Source organism: Zingiber officinale, chromosome 4A, assembly GCF_018446385.1.
Source record: "Zingiber officinale cultivar Zhangliang chromosome 4A, Zo_v1.1, whole genome shotgun sequence".
NCBI classification, from domain to species: Eukaryota; Viridiplantae; Streptophyta; class Magnoliopsida; order Zingiberales; family Zingiberaceae; genus Zingiber; species Zingiber officinale.
The window spans coordinates 5,263,210-5,274,155 of record NC_055992.1 but is presented as its reverse complement, the minus strand read 5'-3'; the positions used below and the strand labels follow the sequence as shown (position 1 = coordinate 5,274,155).

The 10,946-nt window shown below is 33.9% G+C and overlaps 1 protein-coding gene across 1 annotated transcript; it reads left to right on the top strand.

Moving 5' to 3' along the window:
* Positions 1-369: 369 nt before the first annotated feature.
* LOC121969360 (phosphoinositide phosphatase SAC3-like) lies at positions 370-10,903 on the top strand. Its single transcript, XM_042519422.1, has 16 exons — positions 370-996; positions 1,632-1,836; positions 1,920-2,085; positions 2,685-2,907; positions 4,589-4,665; positions 4,803-4,990; positions 5,113-5,207; positions 5,351-5,484; positions 5,591-5,719; positions 6,832-7,249; positions 7,637-7,758; positions 7,886-7,996; positions 8,410-8,610; positions 8,972-9,112; positions 9,957-10,026; positions 10,398-10,903. The coding sequence occupies exons 1-16, from the start codon at positions 865-867 to the stop codon at positions 10,512-10,514; spliced, it is 2,529 nt and encodes an 842-aa protein (XP_042375356.1). The 5' UTR covers positions 370-864; the 3' UTR covers positions 10,515-10,903.
* The last annotated feature ends 43 nt before the right edge of the window (positions 10,904-10,946 follow it).

The following is a 10,946-nucleotide window of genomic DNA, read 5'->3' as shown; positions in this document are numbered from 1 at the left end:
GCGGGGGGTTAGCGGGTTCGACTCGCTCCCGCAATTAATAATTCTAAAATATTATTTTATTTCAATTTTCCAGTGCTGGGAAATTATTAGCCGACCTACTTACGAACCAAACCCTGGTTTTCAGGGCTCTAATTTTATTTTAATTGTATAAATATATAAAGCAAGAATTAAAATTATTTATTTTGTTTTATGAGGTAATTTGACAGCGATTAAAAATTAAAAAAGAAATTTCAAGAACTCTGATAAAAAGGGGAGAATGGATGATGTCATCGTGCACGAGTTGGGTGAGCCAACCGAGTCAGGGCGGAGGCGTGCTTGACTCGTTCCCTCGACGTTATAAAACAACCACAGTAACAAATAGGAACAGGGAGTTCCATTTTTGGTTAAAAATCTTCCGTGGAACATATAAAATAGGGGGAGAAGAAATAGGCGACCTCGTTTTGCGATTGCTGTTCTTCCTTTCGCGTTTTTGTTCTTCTTCTTCTTCTTTCTTCTGTTTGTTTTCCGTTTGTTTGGTTTGGGTTTCTTGCAAATTATCGTTTGTTCCGTCTGTTGTTCTCGTATTTGCAATAATCGAAACCCAGATACCCGTTGATTTTGTCGCGATTTGGTTTGTTGGGCCTCGGAAATCGATCTCCTTGGGAAAGATTGCAGCTTCTCGTTGTTTAGTTGCACGTTTTCTCTTCGTTTGCTGCTGCTCCGGCACCCGGATGGAAAATAGGAGATTCGGGGAGGCTTGAGCTGGTGTGGACGAGGAGGCCGGAGAAGAAAGGGAGAAACGATGCTATATTTGAAGCAGCCGCGGGGGAACCTGGAGATGCGTCGGCGGACTGCCTAGTATTGGCAGATTTTGATGCCCAACTGATGCGGCCCGAGCTAGGGGCTCGGGATCCGGACAGGATGGCAACGGAGGGTGTGGAGGAGGGGCGGATCCACGACGAGTCAGCTGACGCCGGTGGATACCTTCAAAGTTTTGAGCTCTACGAGACTCAATCAGTAAGGAAAAATCGCTGGCTGGAAATTTGTCTTGTTTTTTTTTTGCCTTCTTCTTCTATATCTCACTAGAATGTTAGCTCGAAGTTACTTCTTTGTTCCATTCCTTCTCATAGCTTGGGTGTCTAAAGACGTAAGCTTTTGTGTTCTTAGTTATTTTCTCTGCAACCTTTCTACTTGATTTGATGGCGTTCAATCACTTCTTTGTTTTGGGATCCTTTGATCTGCAGGTAAACCGTGGGGAATTTACCTTCCATCTCTGTGTAATAAAGGAATTTCCACTTCGTCATAAAAACAAATCCCAATCTCATGGTCAACTTTTAGTTTCCGTGTTGCAAAAAACAACTATTAACTTTCTACGCATATTCCTTCAAGCAATGCAATCGTGATTGCTATTCATAGTAATTAATACTTGATTATTTAGCATGTTTTCCAAGTTATCAGGATTAAGACTACTGAATCTGTTGTATTCTATTTTAATAGTCTTTTCCTTTTCTTTTCCAAGAACACTCCGGTGAGGTATAGCGATCTCCTTGATATATATGCATATTGTATACTATTTAGTATTTTCTTATTCATTCTCCTTAAGATCTGCATAACATAACTTTTATGTGATTTGGCGTTGCTTGATCCTGCAGAAATTTTACATGATTGGAAGGAGCAAGGCCAAGAACTTCTCGCGAGTGTTAAAAATTGATAGGTCAGAACCCTCAGAACTTAATATAGATGAGGACTCTACCACATACTCAGAAGATGAATGTAAAGAACTGCTGAATCGGATACATGAGGGAAACAAGTCCACCGGTGGACTAAAGTTTGTAACAAATTGTTATGGCATTGTTGGTTAGTGCGTTCTCAGTTGCTTCTTCTCGTATGTCATAATTGATTATTTACACTAAGCATAAAAGATTTTTTTTTTGTATCAGGATTTGTTAAATTTTTGGGGCCTTACTATATGCTGCTTATCACTGAGAGAAGGGAGATTGGAGCTATTTTTGGCCACACAATTTATGCTGTTGCAAAGAGTGAAATTATCACACTTCCAAATTCTACTGTCCAGTCTAATATGACAGTTTCCAGGGACGAGTACAGGTTTTTGACTTTCTACACTACATCAATATCAAATGTTTAATGCATATATTGTTTAGGCTCGAGACATGTTCTTTATTGCCTGAAAAGCTCATTGGTTATGTATATGTGAATGGAAATTGCATGTTAAGCTTCACTGTATTAGATTCTTTTGGCACTTCAGTTTGTTTTTTTATTGAAAGTATATGCACTTTGGGGGAAGCTCAACAACACCAACTATCTCAACCTCAACAGTATTACTAAATGAGTTTCATTTTATCTGGAATCATCTTCGTGAAAGAATGTATGTGTGTGTTTTTTTTTTAAAAAAGAACAATAAAGGCCTCTTTTTGTGATTAGAGGAACTCATCAATTACTTTCTGTTCATTGTTGTTTAATCTGGTTACAAATTCTCATCTATTTCAAGTCTTTTTTTTCGGATTTGAGATTAGATAACCAACTTCATGTTCCAGAAATGTCCATGCATTCTTGATTTTCTATCTGATGACCATGTACATTTTAATATATATCTTTTAGTATGACTTTTTAGTCTGTCACGTTGTATTTTGACCTTGGCAGCTTTAACCTGGCTGAAAACATATTTGGTCTGAATATTTTCACAGGTACAGGAAGCTCTTTCGTACAGTAGATCTTACGAAAGATTTCTTTTTTAGCTATTCGTACCATATCATGCAAAGCTTACAGAAGAATATATGCGAGAGTCATACAGGGCAAATGATATATGAAACTATGTTTATTTGGAATGAGTTTTTGACTCGTGAGATTCATAATCGTGTCAAAAGTACTCTATGGACAGTTGATTTGGTGTATGGTTTTTTTAAGCAGGTATGAATATTTTAGAATATTTAATTGTTCAACCTTTTGATGATTTCTTTTTCACAATTATTTTTGAATATTACCAATGGACAGGAATGATATGAATCACCTAATTTGGTCATTTTGATTGGCTGGGCTAATAAATCATGATGGAGCCTGTACTAAAATCCTTTATTTATTGTAACTGATTGCTAAATTCCATAAATTGTGTGTGTAGTTTAATTTTTTCCTTGTCCTTGATCATTATATGTTAACATAATTGATAACTAATATTACACTGTCTTGGTAATGACTGATTACCAGTTAGGAAACTACAATAGGCATAAGTTTGGATAGTTTGGAAGAATCGAGGATGCAAAATTCATGAAGGTTCTGGCTTAGATTTCAAGGGAATTTGGAGACTGTTTGAGTTTGTCTGCATCTGACAACCCATTCAATACATTAGAATAGTGAGAATTTTCATAGAGGTTATTTACCCAAAAAATAAGGCTAGATAATATAAAATCATGCCAACTACAATCAGTTCACCAAAATTTACCATCCTATGAATAATATAGAATTTGGCATGCATGTCCTAGATGATCAATATTTCATTCAGTGGTGTTTGCTAAATTCCTGATTCATTTTGTACAGGATATATAATCCACAGGTTCCTTAGGTAACTCATATAAACTAAGAAAGTGCTTATACAAAAGCAGCATTACAATGAGGTGGAAATGGATATTCAAAGAAACACCTTGAAACCCAGTCTTTTAGTTTACTGCACGTGTCTTCATAACCTATATTTCATATTCAAAAATCTTAATTTAGTTCTGGTTTTTTATCGTAACTTGCATTTCAATAACTGATAAAATTTAGTCGTAAAATTTGCTCGAACTTTTAGATAGAGAACCTTGTAATGACAAGAGGAAAAGGAATAGAATAACAATAACAACAACTAAATCTTTATCCCACTATGTGGGGTCAACTATATGGATCCTCCAATGTCATTGGGCTCTATCTCTTACTATATCATCATCTATATTTAAATAAATTTAATCAAGTCTTTTTTAGTTTACCTAATTCTCTATTAATGTGTTTATTTGTCCTGGTCTCATATCGCTTAACTGAGACATTTATTAGATGCATAAGAACGTGCTTATACCATCTTAAATGTATCTCTCAAAGTAGGAATATAATAAAAGCAAATTAAAGCAGGAGCACTTAACCAATGTGCAGATTGGTAAATATTGATCCTATTGTGCGAGTAAATGGTCAAGGAGACATAACACATCAATGTTGAGTTTTGAAAAAGCTATTCACACATTGGTACAAGGGACCAATATATGACCCTTAGTTTCATTAACATGTTTTTATTGGATATAAATTATAAGACTGATAGGATTACGAAAATGCTCATGCACGCCACTATCTTTTTTAGAGGTTTCATGTTACTAATGCTCATGCTCTACAAGGTACCAATATCTTTTTAATAATCTGTTGTTTTTCCATTCAAATATGCAAGAATTTTTGGTTATTAACATACCATGACGAAATTTAATGATCATAAATGCTGATTTACTGAGTGCAATCATATTGTAGTTCATCATTATGATGTTCCGTATCGTATTATTCTACTTTGGATATCATCACTTTTATGAAATTCCTCAGAGAAAAAAGATAAATAATAGCTTTATCCTTGTTAATTCAGGTGAAACTCGCAATTTCTGGAGAAGATGTTTGGTTGACTCTCATTGCTAGGCGCTCACGACACTATGCTGGGACTAGGTTGTTATGCTCTTGCTGTCTTTCTTTTGTCATGTATATATTCATTTTAGTCTACTGACTGTCCTTGATACTTTCCATCTTGTACTTTCTTCTTGCCTTCTTGTTAATTCTGAAAACAACATTGTTCTTTGGATTAGATACCTTAAGAGAGGTTTGAATTTCGATGGGCATGTTGCAAATGACGTTGAGACAGAACAAATTATCTTTAAAGACATTCCTGGAGAAATGCCAAAGTGTGTTACTTCTGTAGTTCAGAATAGGGGTTCAATACCTCTTTTTTGGTCTCAAGAAACCTCAAAACTTAATCTGAAGCCCGATATAATATGTAAGTTTTAAATGTTGCCAACACACACTCTCTCTCTAGGAAACTGGAGGGAAAGCCTGTCAGCTTGACAAATATTTTACATTTGTTTAAAAAGTAAATATCTACTTTTTTGCCTGCAACAGTAAAAAAAGAAAGGGATTATCACGCTACTCGGCTTCATTTTGAGAATCTCAGCAAAAGATATGGAAATCCTATTATCATATTGAACTTGATAAAGGTATACCTTCTAAGGCTTTTCCTTTTTTTTTTTTTTGCATAAAGCATTTCATAATCCATTTTATATCATTATTTACCCTTTATTTGATTGGATTAATAACCAATGAGATTTTGCCACCCTCATAGTTTTTATTATTTTAATAGTCAGTGGAGAAGAAACCTCGGGAATCTATTTTACGTTCAGAATTTGCTGATGCAATTGAGTTTATCAACAAAAATATTCCAGAAGAACGTAGTTTAAAATACTTGCATTGGGATCTTCATAAGCATTCTCGAAGGTACTAGACTCTCTTTGAATCAAGGATATTTGTTTCTTTTCTACTGCTAGAAAAGTTTTAATTATTGCCTCACACAATTTTAATTTAATTCGTTTTTCTGTTACAGCAAAGCTAAAAATGTGCTTACATTATTGGGAAAAGTAGCAGTAGGGACCTTAAAGTTGACAGGATTCTTTTATTGTGAAATGATACCAAGTTTGAGGAATGAAGGTGATGTAAGGTGGCCCAACTTTGTGTAAGTATATTTTGGTGTGTATTCTTGTGTTTTGTATTTTTTTTTCAAATTTAATTAAATAAACGAGGTATCAGTTTTTTTTTTGTGACTTGCTGAAGTTTTTTCTTTCCAGATTGATGCTATGGTTCTGAATACAGTTTGTATATTTGTTTATGCAATAATAAGGATTTGTGATATTATACTTATTTATCCAATTTTCTCAACATTATACAAAGATAATGGTATGTCTATGCAGTGGTTTGATTAAATAAGATCTATCATTAATACAACTTAAAGATCAAATGGTCATGCTAGTCCTAACTATTTGGTGTTGGCTCTGAATCTTTTTCCTCCATTGAACTCAGTGCAAGAGTAATAGAATATATGACTACATTAACTAGAAGTTCTGTTTGGTCACTCTATGCCTTAGAGAATAAAATGAATCACATAATATAACAATGTAGAGTATATTATATTGGCATATAAATGTCCAAAGTGTTTCTCACTTGCAAGACAACTATTGAAATTGACATTTGCAACTTGCTTGCTAGCACATCAAAAACTTAGTTTAGTATTTTGCAATGACAAAAACTAGTAAGTTCTCTAAATGAATCAAATTAGGGCTTTCCTTTGGAACCTAAACTGGTTCAACTTCAAAGGAACCAAACTAGTAGCTTCAAATTTGCTCCTTATTTTTGTTTCTTTGTATGTTATACATCCATTTTATGTTTGTATAAAATTTATGTGTTGTTTTATCCCAGCATTCATACCTCATCATATAATCTATAATTGATATTGATGTTAGTTCTATTAAACTAAATTCACACAATGTGATTGGGATCAAGATTTATGTAAGTGTTTTTATAGTTATAACGTAGCTTATACAAACCGCTGCCTGAAAACTTTCTCGGATCATCATTTTGTTGCCTCTGGATTGCATGCAAGTTTTTTTATACAGGTTATGATGTATAATATCCAAGGATTCATATGAACTGACTCAAAGTTCATAATTGTCTATCCGTCTACTTATTGGACTGTTATGTCTTATTTTCAGTAACAAGTAGCATTTCATTCACTGTACTACTTTATATCTTTCATTATTGACTGTTTCCTAATTATGTTTTAACTTTCAGGATGGATGATGGTAATGATCATTCATGTAATAATCATTCTACTAGTAATAGCAGTAACACCACTGACACAGATGAAGTTGATATGATAGAAGATGGATCCCGAGAAGATAATTCTGATACATCAGGATATGAGATAGCAAAGATTGAGGATCACAGTGTTGGACATTGCTTGGTAAAATCACTCAGGTGTCAGCAAGGTGTCCTGAGAACAAACTGCATTGATTGTTTAGATCGTACAAATGTTGCTCAATATGCCTATGGTTTAGCTGCACTAGGGCACCAACTTCATGCTTTAAATTTAGCCCATCTTCCAAGCATTCATCTTGATGCCGCCTTGGCTGATGATTTGATGACTTATTATGAGACAATGGGGGACACACTTTCTCTGCAATATGGCGGTTCTGCTGCTCACAATAAGGTATCACTTCCTGGAATATAATTTAGATTAAGATTGTCAAGCATCACATGTTTGTATGCATGCTATGCCAGGTTCTTTTTATTGTTTCCTATCAACTTTAATTACAATAATTTATCATGAACGGTTATTTATTTTGATTGCCACTTTTAAATACAATGGTTCGGACCTGGAAACAAATATAATGTTTCCATTCCTGCGATTGGGTAAAAGGATTGATGGGAGGACATTGCTTACATTGCATATGTTCTATTTATATGGATGATTGAAATTCATTAGTTTTATTATAGATTTAACAGAACATATGGACATTATTTTCTTTCTTAACAACATAGATCCAAAGATTACTTGTTTCGGGATAAAAATGTTTTCATGTTTAACACTTGATAGATTTTCTCTGAAAGAAGAGGTCAATGGAAAGCAGCAACCCAGTCCCAAGAGTTCTTTAGAACACTCCAAAGATATTACAGTAATGCATATATGGATGTTGAAAAGCAAGCTGCAATAGACCTGTATGTGTAAAGATTTCCATGCATTTCCCAATGCTTTGCATATTTTATGAAAGAAGTTACAGTTTTATGGACGTTCAAACCGTGCAAAGCTTCTTCTTCGAGACTGATACTTTACACTCTTTAACAGATTTCTGGGACACTTCCAACCTCAACTGGACAAACCAGCCATTTGGGATTTTAATTCCTTTCAGCATTGTGTTGGGAAGATGGGTCGTGCCTTTACTGATGAAAATTCAAGGTATTACCCTGTCTGCTTGATATTCCTTTCGTCCACATATTATGTCATTACTGTGAAAATAATGGTTAGAATAATTGTCACTTTTTTTTTTTTATCATTTTTTGGTAAAGAAAAATTACTTGGCATATTCTTTTCTTGATTGTTAAATGAAAATGTTTTTTTTTCTAAGGAAAACGAATGCTTTAATTCCTGTTTTTCATAGAGAATTTTTTTCTTTATGTTGCGTATTTGAGGCAATCTATCTAAGAAAATTTGTGCACTAGTTCTCTTCAATTGTCTCCCCCAAGTCCCCACAATGTTCCTGCATGTAGATGATTTCTAATGTGAGTTGTTTATGAGAGTGAATTTAAGAATTTTATACTAGTCTGCTATATTCTGCAGTTATATTTTATCATAGTTTACATTTTTTGCAGGTCATTTATCAAAAGATCTATATCAGATGGGAATATACTCCATGAAAGTTATGACCCTCTATCAAGATCTAGTTTTATTCACAAAGATCTCTCATACTCGGCGCCATCTGGAACATTACATACACAGTTTGCGAAGCGCATGTCCGATTCAAATTTAACGTCAGAAATTTCAAAATGCGACACTAATGTTGCAGAGTTGAGGTTGGCCGTTCAATTTTGACATATTCAATTAATTAATTGTCTTTATGATTTTAGTCATTAAATGGTTTGATTTTGTTATTTTTTGAAAAGGTTTCAAATTTCTGTTGATGTAATTTCTCCCTGTGACCTTTTGTTAATGTCAGTTCTGTTCAAACGTGATTTATATAAGTATCCTTAAAGTATCCATTTCATGCACTAAACTCACTTTCGGTTGATCTCGTGAATATAGATAATGGTTGTTAGACATTTGATTTATCTCTAACGATTCTATGTTTCCTTGCTAAAAGTTCACATGAGAAGAAATGCAACTACTTTTTTCAATTGTTTCACAATGCTAATTTAATTTTGCTTCTCTTTGTAGGAAAACTCCCACAATGTCTGAAGACCAGCTGTTTGAAGATAGCATAACTACTTATGCGTATAAAGATTGGCATTCAAATTTTCTGAACCTTGATTCTCTTTTATCAAGTAGTACTGCTGGGGAGGAAGAAATAAATCACAGGTAATCTAGAGAAATTCATGAAAAATTTTGTTTGTAGTACTTCAAAAGCATGAGGTCAATGTATTAGACCTGCTAGCTAGTTTGTGTGATCCATTCATCATAACTGAAAATCCTAAAAAAGTATATATAACTTATTCATAGAATATTGTTCTTTTTATTAGTAAAATCATAAAGAGAGATTATTATTCCGTGACAGAAGTTAGGAGCAAATTTAGCAACTCAGGAATGTTGATTTTAACCTGAGAGTAAATGTAACTAGAAGTCAAGTCTTTGTCAGTTCCGAAACATTCATTCAATGAAAAAGGACATGATGAAATAATCCAATAGTGTAAAGAAAATTAAAAAGGAAGCCACAACAAGGTGGTCTAGTATGGAAAGAAGCCGCAAAATAACTTGGTGAAAGAGATACAGTACTAAGATTTGGAGATAGTTTAATTTATTTGGTAACGTGGAATTTTAAAATGGATGCTAGTTGAGGCGGTACTATAGATTAATTGTCATATGAGGTAGAAGTTAGAAAGGGTGGCTATGTGTAAATAACAACAAATAAATCATCTAAGCAATGGAGATTCGCATAAGAGAACTGAAGGCATAGAATTTTCATTGCAATAGTCCAGGATTACAAGAGTAATGTGCCTGAAAGCACATCAACTATTATTTTAATATAGGAAATAAATAATTGTAACTATGTATATAACTACAATCCTTGCTTCAAGTTGCAATTAGAATCTTTGCTAGTCAATTTTGAAAGCATTGGTTATAGTTAAATTATATGAACAACAGTGAACATAGAATTGCTTTTGAGATCCCAAGTACTTGATCTAAGTTTCTTTTGTGTTTTCAGGGCCTTGATAATTAATGTGAAAGCTAATGAGGAAACCCCAGTTCCCATAAATAATGGGTTTGTCATAAAGGTAAAAGTTCCTACAAACTGCAAGAAATTTTCCAATTATGTAGCTTGGGAAGTCCTGTCACTAGAGTGATTAAAAGTGGTGAATTTTTAAGAGATACTGAAAGGACTTGTTAGTTTTGATTTAATCTCTATGGACATGAGACAATCTGCAGTTCTCTTCACTTGAATAAAATCCATGGATTCTTTTGCATACTTATCTAGCTCCTAACTACATTGAGAAATTAGATGGTATGATTAATCATTAGTCTTGATACTTTGTTAACCTTGCGTTTTAATACCAGTGATCATTCAACTTCAGAAGTGGGTACTCATTTCTGATCCAACTTCTTTGTCACTGTTGATGTACCTTACATTATTTTGTTCTGTTTTTAGGGAGGCAACCTAATCAAAATACCACAGCCTTATGACAACCTCCAAACAGCTAATATTCAGCGAACTTCTGACAAGTTTGAGGATTGGGTTAAGCATGGAGAGACTTTATGCCATTGAACCAATGGACTAGTATTCCATTTCAGTTGGCAAAAAAGATTTCCCAATGGCCCAGATGACGGCAAGAAGATATTGCATTTGGAATAAGTTTGCAAATTCCTTGAACGACAGTGTGAGATTGGGGCTAATAAACAATTGATGTAGTGCAACTATGCTGATAGTTTGAAGTATATACATATACTTTGTTTGAGAGGCCAAGTCTGTCATATGATGGCCAGTCACTGTCAGTGTAAATATCAGTATAGTACCCCTTGGTCTGATGAGCTTCACACTACAGCAACCTTTTTTTTGTTTTTTCAGTTTCAGTTTTGGTTGTTTATGATCTGTAAATACATGTAAAATGGCATAACTTTCCTTTATTTTTTAAAAAATTATTTTCAAGGTTTCAACTGAAGAGATGTGTATTAGATGAAACTAATTGGATGCTTGCTT

Excerpts from the sequence above, each read along its gene's own strand:
- LOC121969360 (XM_042519422.1), top strand. The coding sequence starts at position 865 with ATGCGGCCCGAGCTAGGGGCTCGGGATCCGGACAGGATGGCAACGGAG. Across the intron at positions 7,250-7,636 it reads GTTCTGCTGCTCACAATAAG|ATTTTCTCTGAAAGAAGAGG; the intron begins GTATCACTTCCT and ends AACACTTGATAG. Across the intron at positions 7,759-7,885 it reads AAGCAAGCTGCAATAGACCT|ATTTCTGGGACACTTCCAAC; the intron begins GTATGTGTAAAG and ends ACTCTTTAACAG.